General features: G+C 39.8%; 1 protein-coding gene across 3 annotated transcripts; it reads right to left on the bottom strand.

The window, feature by feature from the left end:
- Positions 1-243: 243 nt before the first annotated feature.
- Positions 244-27,152, bottom strand: mybl1 (MYB proto-oncogene like 1). 3 transcript variants are annotated; one of them, XM_088642312.1, is made up of 15 exons: positions 27,020-27,152; positions 19,636-19,741; positions 17,665-17,736; positions 16,786-16,878; positions 15,236-15,456; positions 14,831-15,017; positions 13,277-13,378; positions 12,215-12,445; positions 11,709-12,077; positions 11,262-11,401; positions 10,952-11,066; positions 10,497-10,607; positions 9,617-9,724; positions 6,359-6,511; positions 244-3,396 (listed from the first exon to the last, which is right to left on the bottom strand). In XM_088642312.1, exons 1-15 carry the CDS (start codon positions 27,040-27,042, stop codon positions 3,274-3,276), a joined length of 2,154 nt encoding a protein of 717 aa, XP_088498438.1. In that variant the 5' UTR covers positions 27,043-27,152; the 3' UTR covers positions 244-3,273. The 3 variants fall into 3 exon arrangements, with proteins under 3 accessions (XP_088498438.1, XP_088498439.1, XP_088498440.1); XM_088642313.1 differs by having other exon boundaries at positions 13,277-13,375; XM_088642314.1 differs by lacking the exon at positions 13,277-13,378.
- Between the last annotated feature and the right edge of the window lie 779 nt (positions 27,153-27,931).

Below are 27,931 nucleotides of genomic sequence, written 5' to 3'. Positions count from 1 at the left end.
AGGTCTTTTTAAAAAAAAAACATACGACTTTAAATGTGAGAAAAATTTTTTTTAAACTACTTGTATAAAGACAAGACCAATACTGCATAAAGTAGGTCATTAAGAGTTATTATAATTATGTATATGAAAAAATGGTTAAAATTGCTTATCTTTAAAAAAAAAAAAGATAATGAGCAATACACACTAGCTCACTCCTTCTGGTCCTTTCATTTTCATTCAAACAAAGCACACTGATGCACTCAATTTGTTGCTTGCAACATTTTATTGTTTAATATGAAGTACATGCATTACAATGGCTGTCCGTATAAGTTCTATGGCACTGGTGGATATGTAATGATCTTGTCTAAACTAAAGAATAACAGTAATTTTGGAGTATGTGAAGAAAACAAAATCGGCAAGAATGCTGCATTCTACAAATAAAAAACCACTGTGAAGAACATACTGTACGTATTTTTGTTCATGCAAGTTACAACTGCTATATGTACTTCCCTTGAAACCTAAACTTCAGAAATGGGACATTACAGCACATAATGTAAAAAATGAAACATAAGATGATCTACAGACACCAAAAACATTAAATCTTTCACGCAAAAGCAAAACAGAAAGATGTTTGGTTGTTACCCAAGTTTCAACTAATGTTCACATCCGAGGTTGAAAGCGAAGTTGAAGTAAACAGGATTTAAATGGATTATAATAAGGTTTAGATGCTTTAGTTTTCTAGTGCTCTGGAAAGAAATACATTGCAAGGCTAAATCTATTTAATTTTCAGAGGTAAACCAGCTAGTGTCTAGAGATCTAGAATCTCACTGTGTTTAGAGGTTGTTTTTTAAAACAGTGAGGCAATGAAAAACATAAAAAGGTTCACCATCAAAAACAATTCCCTGCAAGCTCTTTAAAACAATAAGGGCATTATAGCAAGAAATATTTTGCTAAAAACTACCCCAAAAAAGTTAAAAAGTTTCTAGGTTTGTTTTTAGAAACATCAGTACTACATAATGCATTGTTTTAATATGGTAATTTGCAGAAAGTAATAAAAATGCTGAATTTGGAAGTCATTATACTTAGCAAAATCATCTTTAACTTTCTCTAAACCACTAAAGCCTTTGAGCTTCATGGCAATGAACAATAGATGTACCAGACAGTCAACCAGTAGAGTTTTATTACTTCCATTCATGACTGATAAACACAGCAAGAACAAAACCCTACATACTGTACATGTCAATAACTTAGGCCCACGGTTTGCTTTATATTGAGGACCAAATGGGTCAAATCTTGTGTGAACTCAGATTATAATGAGAACCTTGTTTCCATCCTACTTTCGATTGTATATGCAGCGGCACTGCATGCTCTCTCTTTCCATCTCTCAGTAGCAGCAAGCATACCCTGCTATTAACCATAGCAGCACATCTCAGAGGAGGAGAGGAAGAGTCAATATAAAATTGCTCACATACATATGACAGTATTATAGCTCTTATTTAAAATGTCAGTGTTATGTTCATGCACACAATTATATTCAGCAAACATCAACAGCTACTAATGAAAAAATTACAACAAAAGCAAAAAAAAGACATATTCAAACAACAAAAGTGCAAATTGCCTACATTAGACGTCTGAAGCAGAATGCTGCTACCTGTATAGAATGAGTCAGATTTGAATCTGTGAAGACCGAAATAAACATCAGGTCATTTTGCTACATTTAATAAGTAAACAATTAAAGAACTCTGACTACTGGTAAATGTGCTACTTCTACTATAAAGGAGTGAAAAACTGCTGGCAGTGAAAACTTTTTACAGATCTAAGTCCCAAGTGTTCAGAGATTTTACATAAAAGGTATCCAAATAGTTAAAGTTTAAAAGAAAAGTATATAAAAATTAATCTCAAAAATAAATAATTATTAAACATTTAATAAATAGAACCTACAGCCCTACACAATCAAAAAATCCAAACTTTGTTTACCAAAACATTTACAAACGTTCCTGTAAAATTATTTAAAAAGGGATTGCAAATTTCTTTTGCAAAATAGTACAAAACATGATTAATTGCAGATAGTGCAATATCAGAAGCTCATAAGTTTAGAAATTGATAGACCAAAGGAAAGTTACAGGGTTTTGCTGCAGTGAAGACAACCAGGTTGTCAGCACAGGTCGTATTTCTTTACAGGAAACAGCAAAAACACTTCAAGATGTCCAACATACATAAATACCCACATTTAAGCTTTAAAGCAAAAAATAAATTAAAAAGGTACCTTTCCAATTTACAACGTTTCTCTGCAGTTATACGCTGTACAATACATTCAACAAATGTCTCTGTATGAGACTCCTAAGAGAAATACTGTGAAGGAGAACAAACTTCATTCTGTCCAGCTGACCTACTGTACAGCCACATTTCAAGTGCTTTTCTGTTACTCCTAAACATTGTAATAGCTCCTCTTCCTTCGGCAGCATACCAAAACCAGTAGTGCAATGTTAACAGTGCTTTTCCTTTCCTTAAGACTGTAGCAATCAATCTAGTTATCTTTTTTATATACAGGCAGTTATGTGAGCAGGGAGTTGTGTGCATACATACTGTATACATAAGCAGCTCCTAGTAGCTTGGCATGGAGCCTAAGTTCAACAACTTAAATGCAAATTGGATATAAAATATATTAATAAAATAACTCATTAGACTATATATTTTAAATGCTAGGTGATTGTAATATGTTAAAATTTGGTGTGGATTTGACCTTATTTGTTTGGAAATGCATTAGCATTAATGCCACCACACATTGTCTATGCCAGGTTTGAAGGTGGCAACACTAATCTTTTTGTGAAGAGCACCCTGTAGGCTCACTAAGACTTCTACATGCCCTCCTAGATTAAGTCAATAAATAATATCTACAAGCAGGTTTTGTTATCCTAAATGGAGAAGGGGACAATAAGTTCCTCTTCTTCTTGCCAATCCAGTATTTGTGTGTCATTTTAGTTTTACAGGAATATTGTTACTATTGAAGACATCCGTGACAGAAAAACAAAAATGTATATTAATAGGAATCATTTTTTTTTAATGTATAGCAGCTGCTAGCTTGAATGTACTCTGCCTTAGAGACACGTTCTTTCAAGGCTGAACCTGACAGCTAAAATAATTAGAGCATTAGCTTGCTGTAAAACTGTCTACAAAATATTACATTCCCTTATTTAGAGATCATCGTGTAAATGTAAGCTACTCTCCTGACTAATCCACACTGTAGTGTCGAGAGGTGCCAGTCATCTTGCACTTGGCCAGTGGAGCTGGAAATCAGAGCACAAGGGCTCTTGGAGTGACGGTTGTGTATGCGCTGAGATATTTCCTGGCCTGTTCTGTCATTATCAGCTGGTCTTCCGTCTTTCCATAAACAACAGCTTCCCATTCACTGTTTGTCTGTGCAGAAGACAAAAAAAAATGAGTTACTCGACAGTTAAATCTGTTTAGCAGTTTAATCTGTTTAACTATTCTGTTAAATGAATAACGAACATAAACTAGCACCCTGTTACAGCTGACAATTTTGCTTTACGAAACGTTAAATATTACAGATGCATCAGATGTCCTTCCTTCACATTCTGAAACTGTGTGTGATCTTTAAAAAAATTAAAAAGACATGTTTTTGAGGAAGCTTTCCAAAGTGGTTTGCAGCGCAAGCCCAGTCAGTCACTTTTATCCAGCAACCATATCACTCTGCAACTCACCGCTAGCAGCCCACTGAAGCTCAGCAGGTGTGAGCCTGGTCAGTACCTGGATAAGAGACCTCCTGGGAAAAACTAAGGTTGCTGCTGGAAGAGGTGTTAGTGGGGCCGGCAGGGGGCGCTCACCATGTGGGTCCTAATGTCCCAGTATAGTGATGCGGACACTATACTGTAAACAGGCGCCGTCCTTTGGATGAGACATTCAAATCGAGGTCCTGACTCTCTGTGGTCATTAAAAATCGGTATTTCTCGAAAAGAGTAGGGGTGTAACCCCAGCGTCGTGGCTGAATTTCCCATTGGCCCTTACCAATCATGGCCTCCTAATAATCCCCATCTATGAATTTGCTTCATTACTCTGCACTCCTTCCCACTGACAGCTGATGTGTGGTGAGAGTCCTACGGCTGCCATCGCATCATGCAGGTGGATGCTGCCATTACCTGTAAAGCGCTCTGAGTGCAGTGTCCAGAAAATCGCTATATAAGTGTAAGCAATTAAATTAATTAATTTTGTACATCACACTCCTGCTGGCATTTCTGATCTGAACCCTGGTTGAAGTCAGAGTTGGAACCAGGATTGAGCTGCAAGACATTTTGAACTGCTCCCCTCAGGGGAAAAGAATAAGGCTAAACTGAGGTGCTTCATTGCCATGCCATGCAGAGTTTGCTCATTCAGACATCTTATTTTTACTGAGTCGAGTTCTTGTTAGGCCAGAAAAGAAGCAGCCCTCCAGGACCATGTGCTCCTAAAAAAGGCTGAGAATGCACAGATATATTTCTATTTCTAAGTCTACCAGTATAAAGCTAACACAATAAAATACACTCAGCTGTTACCCAGCAGTTTTGGGGGTTTCAGTCCATGATGTTATTACCTAATCTTTGCTTTATATTAAAATTAAAAGTTGTACAGTATTGTGTGATATGAAATGTGAAATATTAGCTTTTTGTATGCACCATGAGCAAATAGTTTTAAAATGTCATTTTAATAAATTGTAATACTACCTGGAAATAGCAATGAAAATATACATGACTGGAGTAGCAAGAAACTCCACTTATAAACTTTAAATTTATGTTGTAAAACAGTTAGTTTTCCTTTTCTTGTAGAAACACTGATAGTTAATGTCTGAAAAGTAGAAATGTTTTTATTGAAAAGTATACCAAAAAGATTAATGCTACAAAACTCAAATTAGGGGCTATAATAGATTCAGCCATTTAAACTTACAAATTGATGGTCATCACTATTAATATTAACATTTAATAGTAGCATTGATATTAACGGTAGAATAAGAATGCTGCACAATGGTAGACACTGCATACACTCCTACTTATTTCTAAAGTAAATTAAATGAATATTAATTATTCCTAATTAAGTTTCTAATGAAAATGAAGCACTTTGTTCATTGATTTCCATCTATAACAATTTTAAACAAGTCTTAATACACTTGTTTAAAGTACCTTTTCTGCACTTTCATGAAATATTTGTATAGGCCAATAGTAAGCCACCTATTTGGTTTCAGGAACAAGAAAATCTTTATTTGTGCAAGCCTAGCCTATACCTCAATCTACAGTCAGTACAAAAAGCAATTTCAGCTGCATCTTTCCAGACGTAACCTCATTGCTTATATTTTCAAAATGATATAGACCTGTAAAATGTTCTTGATAGGCAAATGGCAGGATAGAGAAGTCTGAAGACCTTTTCCATTCTTTTATAAAGTCTTATTTAAGCGCTATAGCATAAATATGATATTTAAAATATATTTTTCCAAATATATACTAATGGAAAAAGAAAAGCAACATTTTCTGGAATGGAAATACTATAGTTATAGCTTATGTTCTTTCACAAAAAGTTGTCAATTTGTTTTTAGCCCTCTGACCAGCAATCCAGCTTGAAGTGAAGTGAGGCATTGCAACTTGCCAAACACACAAAAACTCGTTAGGTGCACTTTTACCCAACAAAGTCCAGGTGGAACAATGCCTGAGCAGGTCACCTTTAAAAAGGCCTTAGTTCAAAGCTTAGGTCACTGCAAGAAAAAGGCCACACTCAGTCAGTTTTCTGTGCATTCTATAACGCCTCGAATGTCACCAGAAGCAAGGGAGAGGGCCATTGGCATGCTGCAGGCAGGCTTGTCATGTGCCAGCGTTGCCAGACACTATGGAGTGAGCTGCTCCACTGTGTCCCGACTGCAGAGAAGGTGTCAGCAAACCGACAGGACAGATGACCGTCCCAGATCTGGTCGCCCTCGAGTGACCACACCAGAGCAGGACCGACACATCAGACTGGTCCATCTGAGAGATCGTTTCAGATCTGCCACCCGTAATGCTGCTGAAACTGCTGGCAGACAATGCCTGCATCAGAGCTTAGAGCAAGGCGACCTGTCAGAGGCCCACTGCTCACACCTCCTAGACGTCACACCTGCCTGGCTTGGGCCAGACAGAGGCTGCGATGGACTTGTCAGCAGTGGCATCAGGTCCTCTTCACGGATAAGTCACTCTTCAGCCTGTTCCACCCAGACGGGAGGGCCAGAGTGTGGAGGAGGAGGTGTTGCGTTTCTTTTTTCCATCAATATATATTAAATATAATACAAAATAAATATAAAAAAACATTTTTCTATATACTTCCTCATATGATCTACATATGTTCAGCAGTAAAGTGAAGCACTTACCTGTGTGGGAATTTCTAATCTTGAATCTGTGGTCAAAGAAGGGCTAAAATATTGGGCTGGTTCTTTTACCACTTCCAGGGAAGTGTTTCTCTCTTCCTTCCTGGGCAACGGGGTCATCAGAAGAGCACTGGTGAGCAGGTTCTCATTCTGGGGCTGAGGGGATAAAGACAGTGTAAGACTCCGTCTTCTTATCTTGACGTCTGCTTAGTAGACCAGTTTAAACACGGCAACACAGCTGTACAAGCCTTTGTGCATTTTTTTTTAAATATCAAATCACCAGTTATGCGACTTTGTATTGGCCTGGCTCACAGCTATGAAGCCTGTGTCCTCACACAGGAAAAAATGAGAAAGTGTAAGCAGGCTCCTCTGACCCGCCCCACTCTTCTTTTACAGGACCACAGACCCATTCACACTGTTTTCACGAACAGCCAAGGGAGCCCTGGCTAATAATTCCCAAACTACTCTCAGGAGTACCACAGTATGCTAGTGACATGAGCCAGGATCAAGCCCACTACTCCTGGAGCAACCTACATGCCCAGATTCTAAAACTACACCTCAAGAGAGCACCTTAACTGGTTCAGCCACTCAACAGCCTAAAATCAAAATATATGCTACTAATTGCCCAGACATTACAAGCCTGGTATAATAGCCAGAGCCTAGGCAGATACTGTGCCTTCTGAAAGTTTTGGGACAGCAATATCAAATCTGTTATTTTTGTGTTTCTGTCATCAATCAGAACAAGAATAATAAGTAAAATATAAAATACTTTTTAGAAACAAATTGATCATGGAGATTATGTGGAGAGCAAGATGCGACTCATTCACACATATTTAAGTAATGTCCAAAAATACATCAATACTGGAAATCTATACATATAACTCTTAATAATTTAGTAAATGTGAATATACCATTTGAATTTTGTGTTATATACTTGGGCAATTTCGACATTGATGATATTGAAGTAAAGGATAGATATATATATTAAGGATTCTTCTAGCAGCTAGTAAAAAAGTAATTACACGAAAATGGCTTACAAAAGAACCTCCAACACATGAACAATGGGTTATTGTTGTGAATGAGATCTATATAATGGAAAAATAACTTTTTCCCTCAGACTGCAGACAGAGAGGTTTAGCAAATACTGGGAAACATGGATCCAATTTATCTCCCTACAGGGACCTGATTCTAGTTTATGAGAAAATATGTAGTGATATCTATGTGTAGACTTTTTTGTTTGTTGTGTTTCTTATCAGACAACTGTTTTTTTTTTTTATATGGCCCTCCATACCCGCTGGCATAGTGTAAATAGTTCATTTTATATATACAATGTGGCAGAAATGTAACATGAAGGCAAATGTTAATTCTGTTTGTATGGTTATGTTGTTCGTAAACCCTTTCATCGCTAAATAAAAAGTTGTAAAAAAAAAAGATCATATTAGAATAAAAAGCACACTGTGTTCAAACCAGTAATTTGAACCAGGTTAAGTTAGTATAAAAATTGGGACATATTCACTTTAATACATTTCAATGTATGCATTATCCCTTTGAGTTATTAACTTGTTTGCATTAAGAAATTTGATACATTATCTATCCCAAACTAAGAGAACTAGCCAAAACATCATACAGGAATCACATTTGATATGATAGACATCAACATACAACAGACAGTTACGAAATCGGTTTCCTCCGAGTCACTGCACGTTACCCTGATGACAAACAGATGCTGAAGGAAAGAGTTCTGTGTACAATTAATGGGACAGCTCGTTAAGAAAAATGACAGAAAAAGTTAGCTATTAGTCACTAGTGCAGTAAGGAGGAGATGATCTGTTTTTGAAACTAGTTTATATTATGGATTAAAGGACATTAATATTAATATTGTAGATTATCCAGAGATGTTACACAGCTGAACTGTGAGGATCATCAGTGTAGCGTTGTCCTGCATAACAAGCTCTGATGGTATATTCAGCCAGAAAACTTTCATCCGTCTAGATGCTGGAAATTCTTTTTTCATAATGTCTAAATTATAGTTTCAGCTTCAGAAGATACTAACAGCTTTTGTTGTCTTTATATACAATGCTGAAATAAATCTAGTTCCAGAATAAGGAAACCTGTAGAAGACCAACAGAGAACGACAACAAGAACAAGCTGAATGAGCTGAGTTTTAAGAGTCTTGATGACTGGTTCTTTTCTACACCAATTCAGAGATACAAAAGCCCTACAAGCTTCTAAATCAGACGCTATTTCACCACTGTATTTTAGGAAGGACTTAAATGTCATCTTCATCCTCCTTTAAGCAAAAGTTACACATGTCCTTAGCTGAAAAGCAAATATTTATCTTTTCTTTAGAATAAATCTGAGGTTCACACCTTGCATCTTTGACTTAAACTGCTTCAGAGTGAGAAATATGTCTAGTGGGTACAAGGTGAAGGCTAAAGCTGGGTAAGGAAATTCTGGACCAAGTGCAGGAAGACAGCAACACTGCACCACTGTAGTGAAGCATAAAATGCCCATGACCAAGGATATTTCAGATGTCAAGGATTCCAGTGATGATACTACTTTGCCTGCAGGTCATATGCTATCCTACCCTGAATGCAAGATTTTTATCTCCTTCAATGATGGAAGAAACACACTGCTGTGTCCTCTTCTTGCAAGCTTCACCTAGTCAATTCTGACTACAAAAGCCCCATGGGAAAGAGATTTGTCAACAGTAGGAAAGAAAAAAGAAGCCCGTTGAAACCTGGAAAAGTGGCGCTTTTTTCACAGTAATTTGATTAAAAAGGATATATAGAGTAGAGTTTATATAAAATAGAGTTTTTTAGTTTTCAGCTAATTTTGTTCAAATATTTTAAACATAATTATCACAACATTTTTAAGACTAGCTTAGAGTTGACTTGTTGAATGTTTAAAGAACTTACTCCTTTGAAAATAGGCTTAATGTTACTTTAAGTTGATATAATTTACTAAATGGAATCTTTAAAACTGCAAAACAAACGTATGACCTTAAGTAGAGGAGAGTTTTGACAATATTTTGGGTTGGGATGAGTTGTGGTTAATAAATTGCGGGTTATGGGTCCAGGTTAGAAGCAGGTCTTTAAGAATCAGTCACCTGCAGAACTCTTGTCGTCCTATACTTTCCAATAAAATGTACCCAAAAAACTGTAAAACCAGTTCCTTAATAGTCCTGAGTCTATAAAAGTGAAAAAGACAACCAGAAACACCTTATAAAAGGAACTGTGACATCAAAAATGTTGGACTCACCTGTGCATCAGAAACTTGCTCTTGTGGGAACAACTGAACATTAAGGCTGTCTGTTCCACAGGAATCCAAGATGAGGGATTTTCTGACTTTTCTGGCTGGGGCATCATGCTTTAATTTAAAATACACAGCATTTGTTTTCAATCGTACAGTATATATCGGACAAAAACAACTTAAGTACAAGACCGACTTACAACCACACATCCATGATCAGAAAAAACGATTAACCCTGGCGAGGATTAAGGCGAAACAGTTCTTGTCCCAGAAGAATAAGGCACTAGGCAAGACTACACAATGGATGGGATGCCAATCCATCACAAACACAAATCTTAAATTTAGAAATACCAAGTAAGCTAAGCAGCGTCTGTGAGGAGAAATAGAGAAGACCCACGCAGACATGGGTAGAACTTGTAAAATAAATCTTCAAAAAGCGTCACAGACTAGAATCAAACTCAGGAACACAAAGCTATGACACACCCTATCACCCGTTTCACATTTTTTTCCCGCCTATAATAAAGCGTGTGTCAACAAAGAAATATGTTTCCCTCCGTACCATATACAGATACCATATGCGACTTTAATTATTGTACCTGATTTGTTGGTTCCACAAAAGTTAAATATTCCTAGATTTTTTTTATTTTCAAACATTTTAATTATTTTAAGTGTTCCAATTAGTCATAAGGATGAAAAAGATACAATCACAACACTCTTTAAGGAATACAAGTGCCTATGTGTACACATTAGCCCTGCTTATACTATATACTATAACTTATAACATTGCAGCATATTCATGAAGTAACCAAAAATGTGTAGAAGTGAAACTTGTCTACTGGTTGCAACTAAGGTTGGTAAAACAAGTTTCATGGAGGTAGGAGGGGGATACCTCGTGTTTCCAGGCAGCAAATTCAGGTTGCAAGTCCCTCTGGAATGAAGCAATTGTCCCAGTCTCCTCTTTCAGCACCTCCAAAATGTCCTCCTCCAAGTAGGGCAAAGGCTGATGCACAAAACACAACATGAACCCATTAAGAAACTTGCAGGAGCAAAGAGTAAACAAACCAAGTTTAGAATGGCCTGAAGGTTGTTAAACATTTTAATATTTAGGTTACTGAAAAAAACCTACCACCATGAAGTGGTCTATTAAATAAACTGTGTTCCCAATTTTCTATTTCTAATTTCTATTTCTCAAATTTAAGAACACAATTAAAGGCTACAAACAGGAGAAGGCCATTCGACCCATCTAGTCCATTAAGGGCTCCAGGGAGATGCATGTCTTGAGCAGTTCTTTAAATGCTGAGTTAGAAGATAACAGCTACTGTACCAGGTGATATAATCACTTACCACCATTTTCAATGGTCCATACATCCTCTCTTGGGCAGCCAGTGCATTTTTAAAAGGTGTTGGGGTCCTGGGACTAGGGCCCATAAGAGATTTTCTTATTTTAGGGGTTCTGAACCTGCATAGAATGGCAATTATTAAACATATTTATTAAAAGCATAATGACCCGTACATTCATACTACCAACTGAAAATTTTGTCTGTAACACTGCTTTTAAGTGAAGGCTAATTTATAGTTTGCAGAACCGTTATTCCTAACTTTGCAAAGAAGCACAGCGGACTGCAGGGTTTAAAAACATGAGAACTTAACCTACCCTGCATTTTCCTTCTGATGCTTCGGGGTCATATCCTTCTGAATGGGAGTTGTAATGAAACATTTCTGCCCACAGACTGGAGTAGAAGTAAGTGCTGGATTGTCAAGATTCAAATTTTCATTGCCCGAAATGTTGAAAAACTGAAAAAACGGGTCACAATATAAATAATTATATAATTGCACAGAAAGGATTTTACATTATAATGTTCTGAAGAGTTTACAACTGATCACAATTACAATACATGGTAATTAAACTAAAGTTAAGTCAGATCACAGTAACAGTAATGTAATCCAAACAATAAGATACCGGTCACATTATGAAAATATTTTGATGTTTTTTTTTTAATTAACTGTAGTAAGTAAAAAGGACAATGATAAAAACTCTGATGTTAATATATTTATAAACATCATGTATTTTGTTCCAAAAGGAGCTGTTGTGCTGACTGACCTGTGAGGGAGAAAAGGGCAGGGCTTTGATAGGAGTGTTTTTGACTGAAGCACTGCTTGTATCCAGGAAGGAAGTAGCACTGGTCTCACTGGACGAAGACTGGTCGGCTCTCTCCCTCTTTTTCTTCCGGAGGATTGTGGGGGGCTTGCTGTACTTGGCCACAATGGGTGATGTTAAAGGGATGAGTCTCCCCTTGACAGAACCACTGCAGTTTTTAATTATGTCAGAAACTGCTGTGCCATCAAACTGGTACCCCACAACCCCTTGGCCACCCCCTTGGGTGTGTGGAAAGAGACCAGGAGTCTGCTTCGCTGGCGAGGCCACTTCAGAGAGGCCGAAACTAGCAACTTCACTCCAAGCCAGGGGATCCTGTCAGGATAAAAAAAAAACACTTTACTTGATTGATCCCCCAATTTACTTAACAGCCTATAGTGTGAAATACTGAAACACTGCTTCATCTTAGGAGTGTGGGATGCCACACTGGTTTCCTGGGATCAACTCCTTACCGATTCAATGAGCTCCAGTGTCTCCGCAAACTCAGGAATTGTCTGCAGGGATGAAAGAACAGCACTTGCTTCCACTGCGAGGAACTTGCTGGGAGACACTTCAGGGGACAATACTGGCTGGGGAGTCTCCCGAGATGGACAGAATTCCAAGCTCTGGTCCCCAACACTGCTCACTGTAGTGTTTGTCATATTACCGTCACTCCCAGACCAGTCAGTGTACATCTGACTTTGCTGTAAACAGACGGGTGAGAAAGAAGAAAGGAAGGTCATTGGGGTGTATGTATTTTAACACCTGGAGCCCAGGGTGACAATCCATCTCTGGCCATGAATGAAATAAGCCCGAGGGCCAAGGACGGGTGTAGACCCGTAAGGAAGAGATGGAAAGGTCAGGATCAAAACATCCTCACCAGGTTCCTGGGACCAAGAATGACTACAGCCAACACAACTGGGTACTGGACTGAACATGGAGTCGTAACTGATAGAACAGTTACTGACTACATTGGTATGAAACAAACTATGCCTACTGTTCCATGTTCAGAAACAGGTTTACAGTAATTGTGAGCAGACAAAGCATACCTCAGCCATTCACTTTTGCTTCTACAATTACACTTAATTCAAGAGACTCTCACGTGCTTGAGAAGACAGCAGCAATGCTTATTTTATGGCATAGCCTTAAAGACAGACAATTCATCTTGCTGAACCAGTTCACAATTTCCCTGTGTCACAGCATCCAAAGCTGCCGCTGGAAGAAGAAAGGATGGTTTTACTTTTTATACAGAAGTCCATTTTTGCAAATTGATTAAAAGATGTAGAGAGGGTATTCCAGGTGGTCTGCGGCAAAAATGGAAGGAGACCTGTCCAATCCCTAGTTTAATCCACAAACACACCGTGCATTCCTGCTGCTGTGCAAAATAAGCAGTCAAATAAGTACTCGCTGCAGAATGCCAAGAAGCTGTTAGCGGGACTACGAAGCACAGCTCATGAGAGCTAGAGTGGGTGAGATGGAAATGAGGAGACTAAGCAATCTAGGGGGTTGTGGGTGTGCACACACAATGTCCTTACACATGAGGCTCCCTTTCTTCTGACTTCATTCTCAGCTGACATAAGCAGCAGCTCAAGTTCCTTAATTCTTTGTTCTTTATCAGGATCATCATCACATGGCTGCTGCAATAAATACGTGGGACAAGACAGATAAGGAAAGGAACGAAAAGAGGGGGAGATGGGGAAACATTTGGTTTACTGACATGTTGTTACTGAGGGTACAATGCAGCATGTTGGCCACATCAGAGTTTTCAATGATGTATCTAAGATGAAGGATTTAGGAAAAACGGAAGGCACTCAAGCTTTCTAATTGTCTGCAGTGGTCACTATTGCATTTAACGATTTCTGATAAGATTTTTAAAGACATCTGAAGAGGATTTTCTAAGACTTCTGCACTGCATGAACCATTCAACCATTCCATCTTGTGATCTATGTAAAATATCTGCCATAAAAGAGGTCCAATGCAATAAAAATACTTTAAAAAAGACTGTTAAACTATTGTAAAGCTTGTGATCAGTCTGCTTTCCTTTCTCTATTTAGTTTACAACAGGACCTTCCATGGCATCACTAACTGAAAGTTTGAGTATTTAAAGAGATTGTGCATTTATTTTTTGAATCAAAAGAAAACTATTTTTCTTTAATCAAAGCATTTATAAATTGTATTTGTCATATATATAAAGCATGTTTGACACTAAAAGTAAAAAAAATGCACTAAATAGAAAGCAGTGGATTATTAAAGAGGGTCACCTTCTTCAGCATGGTATCAAGGAAGAATTGGATATGATAAAAGCACAAAACATTAAAAATGCACAATGATAATAAGCCTTCTCATTATTTACTCATTGTTCTTGTTCCATTTACGGAAGCTTTATAAGTGCAAAACTGCCCTGGAACCATATTGCACCAGCATTCAATATACACTTGCAAAATCTAAAGTCTGAATGACTTGATATTTAAATTTTTCCTACATCAATGATAACTCTGATAAAAACCAAATCAGAATACTAAAAAGCCAAAAGTACAATACAGATTGTTAATGCAAACAAAGGAAAATAAAAAGCCTGGTGTATTAAGGTTTTAATACCAAAGAGAAGCAAAGATCATACTGACAAAGAGCAGTAAATAGACAAGTACAGACTTCAGCAACACCAGTTTAGGAAGCACACTGCAGCCTTTGGAAAGTGGTGACACGACCAGAATTAAGAGTGAGTCCTTGGAAATAACCTCATCACACTTCAAATCCAAAGGACTGAAGCAGCAATCCCTCATGAAACACAAGACACATCATGAGGGAGGTTTGATGAGATGTGCTCTTTGGAATGAGACACTCTTCTCCCCTTATAAAAAGGGGAGAAACACAGTATGTCAGACCTGCCTTCCCCAGGCAAACAGTACAAGGGGTCACTCAGTTTAGAGTGGAAGTGGAAGGGAAATACAATACAGTATATGCTCTATAGATTTAAGGTATTTTAACAAGTACTATTTAAATCCCCAGAGCATCAATACTCCTAATGCAAACCCTGTTGTTATTGATGTAGGCAATATCTCATTGAAAGTTTAATTTGACATTTTTACCTGATTTGGGAAAGTTGTGACAAACTGATTCCGGTTTTGCATAGTTCCCACAGAACAGTAGGGCTGGGAAATCCTCTTGTTTTCCTGGCCTGACTTGTAGGACGGAGACTTCTCCTGAAGGTACCCCTCAACCTCCACCTTCCTCCTCATTGTAGAGTTCCAATGGTTCTTGATCGAATTGTCTGTCCTGTAAGCAATTTCATCAAAAAACACAGTTAGCAAACTAATGGCTTGACTTTCCATTTATTTTTTCACTTTATTGCTGTAAATTACTTTACAATATTTTTTAAACTCATTTATTTATTTCTTAACTTAATTGCAAGTTCTCCGGGAAAGTGTGTCAGTAAGCAAAATGCTTCACTAAACATCTTCAGTGTCTACAAGAAGGCAAAAGGAGCTCCGTACCTCCCAGGTAGTAACTTGGAGATTTCAGCCCAGCGGTTTCCCAGGCGCCTGTGGGCTTCATAAATGATTCGGTCTTCCTCTTCAGTCCAGGAAGACTTCTTGACCTCAGGATTCAGGTGGTTATGCCATCGCTCCCTGCACTGCTTCCCAATCCTGCCTTGGAGGTGCTTGGCAATAACAGACCAGCGCTTGGGACCATACTTGTGCACAAGTTCAATGACCTGTCCTCAGAACAACAGAAGCCAAGTTCAGAGCACAGAACAAGCAGCAGCTCCTGTCAATCCAAGGGCTTACAGACAGAGGAAAAGACCTGCCAAAAGGTCTGGCACAAAAACAGCATACCAGGAATTGACTGTCATGACCACCCCGCACACCGCAAATTTGAGCTCCTTCTATTAGGAGCTAAGGAACCTACTTAAACTACCTAGATCTAAGTACAACAGAACCAGGTTACCTTTATTCCCATGGGTATGAGCCTGCTTAAGTTGGAGAACTGAACAGTGTGTTTTACTTTTTTTTTTAATCATGCATTTATTATCTACAGTATCTCACACCCAGGTGACCCAATTTCTTTGTTTTTATAAATTGTGAGGATTACTTAAAGCTGCTAACTTGTTTTTTTCTAATCTTATGCTTGTATGTTTCTAGGTTGTTAATGAGTTAATGTTGTGTTAAATGTATTCAATATTGTATAGTATATTGTTACTGCCTAATAGGGGTGAATTTCCCATCTAGGACAATAAAGTAATAATGGTTGGAATTAAGAAATCTACAGCTTGAGATTCCTTTGATTAATGATAAACCAAAGCACACTTTTTTTCTTTTAAAAGATTATCATCACAACTTTTACATATAGATCCATTTTTGTTTCAAATCCAATATATATAAAATGTGTTATTGGTGCTTAGGCACCAAAAGTCTATAATATATTTTTATTTTATTTCTTCATATTTGTGACTAAAAGTGAAACATGACAGATGAGACATGTGGAGATAAGAGAGCACAGTTGCTCAAGTGCGAGATGCAATTCCTGGCATTCCTGCAGCCTGTATGTAATGCTGTTGTTACTCCCATGGAACGTATTGTTCTCCTTGCTCACATGGGATTGTTCTGATTACACAACCAGTTTACAGGACACTCCAGAAACGCATTAAAGAAAAATCTGTGAGTCTTTGATCACTAGCACTAGCAGACAATGCATTTCCTTTAATATGAACTTTCATGTACAACATATCTAAGTGAGTACAAATAAAAAACAGTAATTTACAGACTAAGGCAGAAATTTAATTATTTCAATTAAATCCCCAGAGAAAACAGTCAGTTTATTTTATACACTTTGGTTAATGTTAGTCCAACCAGTACACTGAACTATCATTTTGTGAATTTCATTCACTATACGCTTGTGTAAGTAAAAGCTGAAGAAATGAATCTAACTTATACTGTAATACTGTAACCCGCCTGAACCCGCAGGTCCACCTGTCTGACAGAGTGCTGCCTGAAGTGTCAGAAAGTGCAGTCTCCAGGATGAGTTCACACCCAGCTCCCATTACCCTCTGATCCTCCTCCTTTGTCCAGGGTCCTTTCACCAGCTCTGGGTTGAGCACCTTCTGCCAACGGTGTTGACACTGGCCATCTGTTCTTTTCTGTCAAGGCAAACCAGTAAATATCTGAACACCTGCAACTCACAGACACAACAGTGCGTGGTCTTCTTTTTTTAAACTCCTGAGAAAGAGAGGCAGTCACCAAGCTGCCAAGGCTACTGATTACTAAAGAAACTGATCTCGGATCAGTTTAATGTTGCTCAAAACCAGAAAAGCAGCCCAAATAGACAGACCTCCAGTGGAATTTTTTCTCATCGTAATATACTAAAAATTGCAAATCGGTTTCTATGTAACATTTCAGCTTTGCACAAATAAGTGCCGATTTTTATTTTTAAGTAAATGTGGCCAATGTAGAATCCACATTGGTGTTGTTAAGACAGTACAATCATTCATTTTACTATTAATATTGGGTTTAATAATTCCTTTCATTTATATTTAATCCTGAATGACGGCACCTCCTACAGCAGTATCCGTAACACTGTACTGGGGCACCGGTTTGGAATTCGGGTCCATAGGAAGAATACCCCCTACTGGTCCTACTACAAAACTTGCACCTGCAGCCTGGTTTTTCTAGGCTTGCTCAGCTTTTGATGTCTGAAAAGATGAGGCTAGAAGGTGGTTACACTACTGTTTAATGATACAAGAGCAGTTGAAAAAACTGGTCTGCAAGATGTTTAACAGCATGTACATCCCTAAAAATAAGAAGCTTTAGCACAAAAAAAACAGGCATCTTTATATGAAATGCGTTTCGTGCGATGAAATTGGCAGCATGGTAAAAGTATAATATCGCCTTAGACACCACTCCATAGAACATATGACATTACTTACTGGAAAATGTACAGCAATTAAGCCCCAAGCATCTGTTCCATGTTCTTCTACCAGCTTTCTAAGCTTTTCATCCTTTCAACGTAGAGTAAATAAAGGAAATTAGTAATGTCCACAGCTCCATGAGTGGAGAAACTCTAAGAAAGTGCAGGAAATTAAGTGAGGAAAAAAATGCTTTATTCATCAGTAGAGTACTGCACTGACACTAGAAGATTCCTCAGGAGCATCAGAAAATAAGCCTTGGAGTGCATAATGAGAAGGTGAACTCTGCTACACCGTTTCACACTCTTGACATCAAATAAGCGAAACATAAAACTGAAAGGTATGGTTTAAGAGGAGGAGGCGTACAGGGAGGAGGCTGAAACCCTGGCAGCATGGTGCCAGGAGAACAACTTCTCTCTGAACATCAGCAAGACTAAGGAGATGATTGTGGACTACAGAAAACACCATGGAGGAGATCACACACCTATCTATATCAATGGGACTTCATTGGAGAGGGTCAGCAGTTTTAAGTTCCTGGGAGTTAACATCACAGAGGACTTAACCTGGACCCACCACATCAACATAGTGGTCAAAACAGCACGGCGGCGCCTATTCTTTCTCCGCAGGCTAAAGACGTTCAGCATGCCAACACATATCTAGGCCAACTTCTACAGGTGCACTACTGAGAGTATCCTGACTGGTTGCATCACTGCCTGGTATGGGAACTGCTCTCCGCCCGGGATCACAAAGTACTGCGGAGGGCGGTGAAGTCAGCCTAGCTCACTACTGGCTGTGAGCTACCAAACACCCAGTGTTTGATGTCTTAAGAAGTCCAGGTCTATTCTCAAGGACCCCAGTCATCCCAGTCATAAATAGCCAACCTGCAGCTCCTTTAGCAAATCACCCATAATGGCTACATGGACATACAGGTTTCATTGTATTCATCATACTGCACTACTTGGACATAATATATTGCATACACCATGGACACATAGCAGGTATGCTGTTTTTGTGCCAGACCTATTCATATTGAGTTTTGCCTGTGTTTATTTTATTTTATTTCTATTACATTATTATCTATTAATATGTCACCTTATTTTTTTATTCCCCCCCGGTGAGCTTGTAGAAAAGATATTTCATTGCCAGCAACTACTGCTGCATGCTGTATTGTTGTGCATTAGATAAATAAACTTTGATTGATTGAGGACATAACTGTACAATATACTGTAATACATAAAATCAAGTAAAAGAGGTATGAGTGCGACAGGATTGAAAATCTGCACTAAATGTGCTCATGGTGTCGGTCAACTTGCTAATTTCCTGTCTCACCTGGCACAGTGGAGCAGAGAGGAGGTCACCTGCACTTTGAACACTACAGAACACTACAATGCTGCTTGAACCACAGTGCGCAACACCAAATAACTGAAGAATTTCCCAGTAGGAAACAACAGGTTCCCAAATGCATTTGCCACTGGCATACATGAAACTACAAAAGAGCATCCCAGAGAAAGCATGCCAGAAGAGGGAGCAGTGAATGAACACTGGGGTCTAATGATGCAGACTGATGGGCCGAGACAATAGCAATAGCAAATCCCTCCATAGTGGAAGCTGGACATGGCGCAGTGAGGGCCACTGATCACCTGTATAGACCTCACACAGTAGTTTTTCATCCCACCCCACAATGGGGTGCGCCGTTGTCTTAATGTCAACCCCCTCATCACTTTCAAATGAACACGTTTACGGACAAATTTTGGAGGCATCAGGAAATCTGGGTTCACTCCTTTTAGCCAAGACTAGGGTGAGCCTTCAACAGCAGGAAGCACAAACTTGCACAAGTGCAGCTTCTCTGAACCTGGTTTGCTCAAACTGGAAACCTTCAGAAGCCAATGTGTACATTTCTCAGGGATATTGAAATTGGGTACATCCCTTCACTCAGTTTGTCCCCTTTCACTTGATCAGATCCCAAAAGTGTTGTACCACAGTCTGGAATACCTCTTCCCGAGTCCACTTCACTTTATTCATCAGTTTCCTGGAGTTCTTTTTCACAGCCAATCTGCTTTCAGCATCCAGGGAGAACAGCTCCTCCTCTTCATCCTCACTATGAAAGAAAAAGAAGATACGGGAATAATTCTCATGAAAATGGATAAGCAGGGACCAGTCTGAAAGGCTAGTCTACAGACATGAAGAAAGACGGGACTGTGCAAGGGGGAATGCCTGCCAGCACAACTCTCTTTGTGCGTCCTTAAATTCTGGGGAAAAGTTTAACAGCCTTGTCAATTAACACCTTAAGAATAAAGAATTATTTGTACCTCAGGTTGTCTTTGGGAGTCTTCAATGAAGAGAATAATGTTCTTTTTAAGAGCTCAGGAAAATCCACGTTGCAATCGCAAGACCACATCACCAGTGCAAACAGTACATAGGCACTGTTGAAACCCCAAAAAGGGCTTAAAAGGGGTTACACTCAAACTGAGAATTCAAACCACAAGAAAAAGCTAAAAAGAAAATCGAAGTGTTGAAAATGATACTATTTGCTAAATAAAATTATTTATTTTAACTTTAAATTAAAGAATAGCTGAAAACTAGAAAAAGTTGGCTAATGTTAACAGAGAAATAATCCTTCATGGATCAACATTTTTAATTTTTCTATTATGTCTAATTACAAATGACCTGGTTTTCATAATATGGCAACAAAATGTATTATTTTTCAGCTGGTGGACATTAAATGGAGAAGGAAACTATTCAGGCAATGTTCCCTCTGATCATAATCAAATAAACTATTAGCTCAGAATATTTAAGAAGTAAGAAAGCCTGAAAGGAAATAGCTCAGTGTAAAAAAGGGAAACAGGACATACCAAGTCACCATTAGAAAAGCCATATATAGGTTATAACCACATTTGAATGTTTTCTGAACTTAGGTCAGTTTTCTAAAGAGCATTTTGCGGCTTAACTGCAATAACCTTACATACTGTATCAAGAACAACTGAGTCTAGTCACACCCCTCAGTAAATGAAGACAATAAACAGATATAAAAAAAGACATGAAAAACACCTTTCTTAGGTGTAAGTGTTTGGCACTGTTTTCCCTCTCATCTAGAACAAGTAAGCAAGTGGCTCTGCATTCACAGTCAGGCTCAAGGAATGCCTTGTTGCCAAGCAACACTTCCCTCTAAACGTTGTGCCAGGCTGATCCCTTTTACCAACAGGGTGGAGAAAAGAAGTGAGTCGCTCAGGGTAACCACAGAGAACCTAAAACAGACCTCATATTATACCACTGAAAAACGGGGAATAATGATCAACAAAATGGCAATTCTTTTGTACAGACAAAAAACAGATGTGCTTGAAAAGAACATAATCCTGTCATTTCACAACACAATATGCAATGTGGTCTTCCACCCCTTAGAAAACTCGCAGTGTCGGCAGAACACCAATATTCTGCAAGCACCAATGAGCTCCAGCCTTCACAATAATGTGTAGAATACAGTTGTACCAACAGACCTTGGGCAATACGTTTTCAAGTCAGGTCTTTAAACGTGGAGAAAAATAACACAGATACACTGGTAAATTGTGGCATGGAGCGTAGTGAGTTTGGCGATTATGCATTGTCTGCTTTATATGAGCTTATTCTATACTCATTTTAGATACAGTGCTTATAAAGGCATGACAAATAAGATAAAATCCATTATTAATTAGGGATGACTGTGGAGCATGGCTGTATTCTGTATACCACAGTGAATCTCTTATTCAAGGCACAAGGAAAGGGGCAAAAAAAGTCCTCCTCTGGTTCTCAGGTCCAGGCTCTGACAATCCAGCACCGCAGGGGCTGTACATCACAGCTAGAACTATAAAGTTCAAATCATTCATCAGAACAATGCATACAACATTTAACCTTCCTAGTCTCTTATATCTGTCTGGAGCAAGGATTTTTTTACTAAACATTGCACTTACTAGGCCTAACCATTTAAAATTCTGTTTATACTGTGGTTTGAGTTGACAATGACTGCCCCGGAATCATTAGGTTCCTTCTAAGTAGAGTATTGATGTGACCACTGGTATGAATAATTGTTAATGAAACACTGCCACTTAAATTATAAAAATAATTTCTGTAGAAAAAGCAGTTGGGAATTAAGAAAAACCTCCTTATGCTGCCCAGCTTTCCTGGCCTCTGATTAAAGGATTCTAAAAGCACTAAACAGACTGATCAAATTACTCTATAAACCTCTTTCCAAAGAAGAGGAAAAAATGGTTTCTGAATTAATTTCTAACAAGAATGAATTGCTTTTAAACCAAACCCGGGAAGTAAAGCATACTTACAAAGGCAAACCCCACTGCTGCATACGCTACTGCACAGCCAAAACAACTGAACCTTTTACTCCTAACACCCGTGAACTTACAGGGGGGAAAAAAGAGGGAATCTCACAACTATTCACTAGTCTTTCAAACACTTTATTTCATTCCTGGAAATCTGGCTTTGTCTTGGGCCGGGGCGACATGTGAAAAAAGGCTGAGGATTAACAGGCAAAGTGCAACAATCAATGCACAGGCCCTCCTGAAGAAACTCATCCCAACATCAAGGTACAGTCTGGAAAACTGCTGATAAATTAACATTAAAATTGATCAACTTTGAGATGGGCAATATTCTATTTATCTTATATATTTATTTAATGATCTCTAAGGAGCCTTCTTGGAAAGTCTGTCAGAGCATTGATGTCTTAATGTACAGCATATTTAATTATGCTATATTGGAAATTCAGTAACATAGGCAGTGTTGAGACATGTGATGAAGATGAAGGTTGAGCGCTCCCACCATTGGCAGAAAATCAGTCCCCAGATCAGTGTTAGAGCACTTGATCAGAACAAAACTAGCCAGCACTCATCTCCAGAAACTATCCCTGCAGCTCCAACCAGACAAAATATATAAGTACAATAAAAGAAATCAGACAAGTGTAGTTATAATATTTTTGAGATATAAATAAAAGTAAAAATAAAGGTAAGGGATAAAGTTTGAAGCAAGTAATCATTATCAGACTGTCCTATTAAACAGCTAAAACAGAAACCTTTGCATATTTTTCTAAGGAAGTGTTCTACAACACCCATCCATTTTCTAACAGCTTCTTCCAATTCCGGGTCACAGGGAGCTAGAGCCTATCCCAGCAAGCATTTAAAACAAAACTGAAAGAAAATGAAGTTTCCATTCATCCATTTCCTAAACTGCTTTATCCCCTTCAGGATCTCAGGGGAGCCCGAGCCTATGACGGCAAGCAATGGGCAGAGGGCAGGATGCAGCATGGACAGGACACCAGCCCGTCACAGGTAAGACACACTCACATCAGAGCCAATTCTACAGAAGTCATGCAAACTCCACACAGATAGCACCCCAGGAATTGAACCCAGGGCCCAAGCGCTGCAAGGCTGTTATGCTAACCACTGAGGAGCAACCAGACAGCAATTAGGGATGTACAAATGTACAGGGAAAAGTAGCGATGTACAAATACTGGTCTTGGAGGGCTGGTATGTCTGCAGGTTTTAACGAGCTAAATCAGATTGGGCAGCACTGGATTAACGGTGTTCTTTTCAGAAGGTTCACTGTGAATGTGCATGCCAATCTAAATGTATTTATACAGTACCTATACAGCCCTTCTTTAATCTGCCTTTCAAAAATCAATAATTTATATAAAACATATCTTAAGTCTCAATGGAGGGTCTATTTTTCCTCCTGTTCTTTTTTCCTTTTTAATAGCAGCTGCTACAAATTAAGTTTGACTGGGGATTTTCCATATGGATCTCTACAGTTTAATTATGCATGATTCACAAGTAGTGGACACAAACCTATATTTTGCTCAAGAGCAAAAGACCACATCGGAAAAACACCCCCTCCCCCCCCACCTCCTGAACTTCAGAGTGTTCCACATGTCGCTCTTTAACAAACATAAAGGCTTATAATAATAATAATAATTGCTTACACTTATATAGCGCTTTTCTGGACACTCCACTCAAAGCGCTTTACAGGTAATGGGGTCTCCCCTCCACCACCACCAATGTGCAGCATCCACCTGGATGATGCGACGGCAGCCATAGTGCGCCAGAACGCTCACTACACATCAACTATCAGTGGGGAGGAGAGCAGAGTAATGTAGCCAATTCATAGAAGGGGATTTATTAGGAGGCCATGATTGGTAAGGGCCAATTGGAAATTTGGCCAGGACACCGGGGTTACACCCCTACTCTTTTCGAGAAGCGCCCTGGGATTTTTAATGACCACAGAGAGTCAGGACCTCGGTTTTACGTCTCATCCGAAGGACGGCGCCTGTTTACAGTATAGTGTCCCCATCACTATACTGGGGCATTAGGACCCACATGGACCACAGGGTGAGCACCCCCTGCTGGCCCCACTAACACCTCTTCCAGCAGCAACCTTAGTTTTTCCCAGGAGGTCTCCCATCCAGGTACTGACCAGGCTCACACCTGCTTAGCTTCAGTGGGTTGCCAGTTGTGAGTTGCAGGGTGATATGGCTGCTGGCATATATTATATCACCAGTATACATGTATGAATCATTAATAGACAAGAATAATGGAAAGCTCACTTTTTCCATAAAGCTTAGTTGATAACCTGTCAGTTTTATCCTGCTTGTGGCTATTGCAGTTTCCACAAAGACTAATACAGAGGAACAAGTTCTTAAAACAAGTTTCTGGAACCTAACTAATGTGACCCTAGAGACCTTAAAACAGAATAAGAAGCTGAGGAAATACAACCACCTTCAAAACACTTGAAACCCATGGAATCTGAAATAACAAGAAAGCTGCAGGCATTCTACAAGCATCTAGATGAAACGACTCAGCCTTTGCACTAAGTTCATTCCTCGGGTTCCTGAGGAACCAGCTTGATAAGATTCTTGGATCAATAACCTATCAGCAACCTGTGTAATAGCCCATAACTGATGTATTATGGGTGATGATCATGATGGATCGCAGAGAAAGAGCTTGATATTACACAGCCTTGGTCAGTGGCCTGACAGCTCCAGATTCCTGGGTTCAATTCCACATTGGGATGTCTGTCTTTGTGATGTCTAAGCAAGATAGGTGGGACTAAATTGTCCAACTGAGGATGGTTCAAGAGGAATTAATTAGCTGTTCCCCCAATTTCCCAAGATAACCAGTAGTAGCTATGGGACTGAAGAGAAATAAAATCAAGCGAGCATGCTTAGAAACGTGTTTGTTTTGAATTTGCAATACTGAGCATCTGGTATTTTTCAAGACTTATGCTGTAACTTATGACAGACCTATTCCTTAGTTCAGAGGGACACAGAACACATCTGCTTTCCCAAGGTTCTTTTATGAGCCAGTGATCACCCAATAAACAAAAAATAAAATATTATACAAAAATGAAACAAGATTTGAATATTAGAAGATGGGTGGCACACTTCCTAAGAACAACTGAAAAAAAACAGTCTGTCTACAACTGGAATGTATTCTTTTATGTCTGCAGCTAAGCAGCATACTTTAATCAAAGTGATTTGTGGTCCAGGAGGTCATTTTCATTGGGTGCATTTCTTCACAAGATCACTGTCTTTAAGGAACTACAATTTCACTAATATTACATACCTGCAATGTAACAGATTTTCACATCACAGCTTTAAACATAGCTGAGTGTTGCTTTTTGCTTTGAAAAACTGGGCTCGATATAAGTCCAGAAATACAAAAAGGACGGTGAGTAATGTGAAATGAAAAACAACTATCTGTAGCCAGTATTGCTAGATGTCGATTATTAAGAGTGAATCAAAAATAAAAAGGAAACATTACAAGTTTATAAAACATTCTTCTGCTGCATGTGACCAGAGCTAATTCCCCATGTCATTCCATTGTGCACAGGATTTATGTAATCTGCCTACGTCTATGAAAATGGCAAAAAGACCAGTGGATGACCTCTTCTTAAAACAAAACACTACACAGGACCTTACAAGGAGAAAAAACATTTAAAAGCAAAACCTCTTATTAGATTGCATTTCTCAAATAGTCTTCATCCCACTCGCAAGCAAGCAGAAAGCAGGACTGCTACAGTACCGCATTGTTCAATCAGTACATGCATGGCCTTGAGTAGTTTTGCAGAAAAAGCGTGTTATTATTGTTGTTTTTGTACTTTATTATACGTCTAGCCGACCTGATCGAGGTCCCAGCAGACAGAGTGTATCCTAACAGTCTCAGCGAGGTGCGAAACGGTCTTGGACAAGGTACAAATACCTCACGTACTGAAATCATCTGGTGCAGCGAGCAAGACTGAAAAAACCTCACTGGCGCAGGCAAAAACCCCGAGAATGTAGCGCGCAGTTAAGACTACAGGGGAACGCGGTTTTCCCCGTCAACGGAAAGTTTTTAATTTTCATAATATACTCGATGAACCATAGCCAGAGGGGGGGGGGGGGGAGGGGGGGGGGGGGGGGGAAGAAAAGCGATTATAAAAACAGCAGCCAAGACAGAAATGAGCCTGAAAAATACCCCCTCGATTCGTACAGCATTCGCCTCGTTTGTGAACGCTTTGCCAGGTCATTTTTTTACTCTCAGCTGCCCAAGTCCGAGGTGCATGCAAAGCCATCTATCCAAGCAAGCTGGGCATCAAGTTTACAGTAGAAAATGTTTTTTTTTAAACCACAATAAACAGTAACTATGAGATAAGAAGGATGGATGGATGGATGAATGAATGACGTTAAACAGCGCACTAGGGTTTGGACAGGAGCCCGGTGCACTAGATACAGTTTTCAACTGATCCATGTTTCCTACTGACTCAGACAGGTCGATGGCGATCTGAGCAGTGCCGGTGTAGAAAGCGTTAACTGCAGCATCCCGAGTGAAGTACCTTCCCCTAAACACCCGGCGTTGGCACCGCTCCCTCTAACTGGCCGGAGCGCGAATCCACTCACATCTACAGGACAGGAGAAGTCACACAAGCAGGTGCTGATGTGGCAGGGAGCACGAATCGGCAGGGATATGCTTTCGGCGTTTTAAATCAAACTGCAAGGAATAGCAGAGGGGCCAGCGCAGTAACGAGCTATCAGTGAAGTGAGGGAAGTTAGTGAGCATCTGCAGACGGGAGGCATTAACTGCACGCTGTCAGAGTTCAGTATCCAAGTTCCTACTTTGCTGTAAAATTACTGCAGAAGAAAGACAAGGTCGACATGTGTCACACGATCACATCGCGACTGTACCGTCCCGCCGCGTCCAGTCACACTTGGCGACACCGTTAACGGAGAACCTTGCCCCCAAGTCGTTTCTGAAGTTGCGGGAGCAGGCGGCTGTGCAGCCGCAGCGTGTAATTATAGTCATGCACACAGGCCGTGCTCCCGGGGGGAGGTCTGGCGAAGGCGGGGAGGGGAGTCGGCACTCACCTGCGCGATCTCCCGCTGGCCATGGCGACCCCGTCTGCCGACGAGCCCCGGAGCACGACCCGCCGCTGACTTGTCGCCTTCTCCTTCCTCTTGTTCTTCTTCAGATGCCTCCCTGCTTCGGGGGATAGCGGTGTAAGGTTGACGTCCACCCGCTGTCAGTCCTCGTTAGTGCAGCCTGTCCTTCGGCGACGGAGACATCCCGGCTGCGCGATTACATTTTGAGCCACCTCGGAGCGCCGCTTCTGTGTGACCAAGTCCCTCCGCAGCGCAGCTAACTTTCTCCGGGCTTTGCAACTGTCACCACCTCGGGGTGCTGTCAGTGTCCGCGGTGTGGCAACGGGGGGACGGACGCCGAACTGCGCATATTTTCCCTTGTTTGAGCCCCAGTCAGCCGCCGCTCGCCCTTCCTCTGCGATGACAGCGCGTCTGTGTTATTTTCGCCGCTACGGAATTTTTTTGTCCATCCCGCCGATTCTCGCGCCCAACCTCCTTCTAGAAAAATGTTTGAATCTGCGCACGCGGCCCCGGATCTGATTGGTCGGAGGCGTGGGCGGTCCCTCGCTCTCGCCGTGCGGCGTGTGACGTATTTTGTTTGGTCGGGAGGGGGAGCGAGGGGGAGGTGAGTCCCAATGTGCTCAATGGAGTTGTAGTTTTTACGGATTAGGCTGCAAATAAAATTACTTTTGTTTTTATAATGAAGGGGGGCGCGAGTCCGTCATTTCATTTTTTTGATGTACCGGAATAATTAAACAAGTAAGCCTACAAATACTTAGAAAATATGACAAATGAAAAAATTCCATAAAGATGTCTGTGAGGACTAAATAAATCATTATTTGATAGGTAGCAAAAATACGACGTTGCTAGAACCTGACTTATTTCAAAATACCCTATTTAAAAACGGAGACTTGTTAC

The sequence above is a fragment of the Lepisosteus platostomus genome, chromosome 8, assembly GCF_059453375.1.
Source record: "Lepisosteus platostomus isolate fLepPlt1 chromosome 8, fLepPlt1.hap1, whole genome shotgun sequence".
In the NCBI taxonomy this organism is placed as follows: domain Eukaryota; kingdom Metazoa; phylum Chordata; class Actinopteri; order Semionotiformes; family Lepisosteidae; genus Lepisosteus; species Lepisosteus platostomus.
Note: the sequence above shows the minus strand (reverse complement) of the source record. Positions and strands in the feature narration are given on the sequence as shown.

What these genes read in the sequence shown, in the direction of transcription:
- mybl1 (XM_088642312.1), bottom strand. Translation starts at nt 27,042, where the DNA reads ATGGCCAGCGGGAGATCGCGCAG. An exon ending in CAAAGGAGGAGGATCAGAGG is followed by an intron (nt 15,457 to 16,785) that starts GTAATGGGAGCT and finishes TTCTGAGGACAG; the next exon opens with GTCATTGAACTTGTGCACAA. An exon ending in TGCCCTTTTCTCCCTCACAG is followed by an intron (nt 11,402 to 11,708) that starts GTCAGTCAGCAC and finishes CCGTTTTTTCAG; the next exon opens with TTTTTCAACATTTCGGGCAA.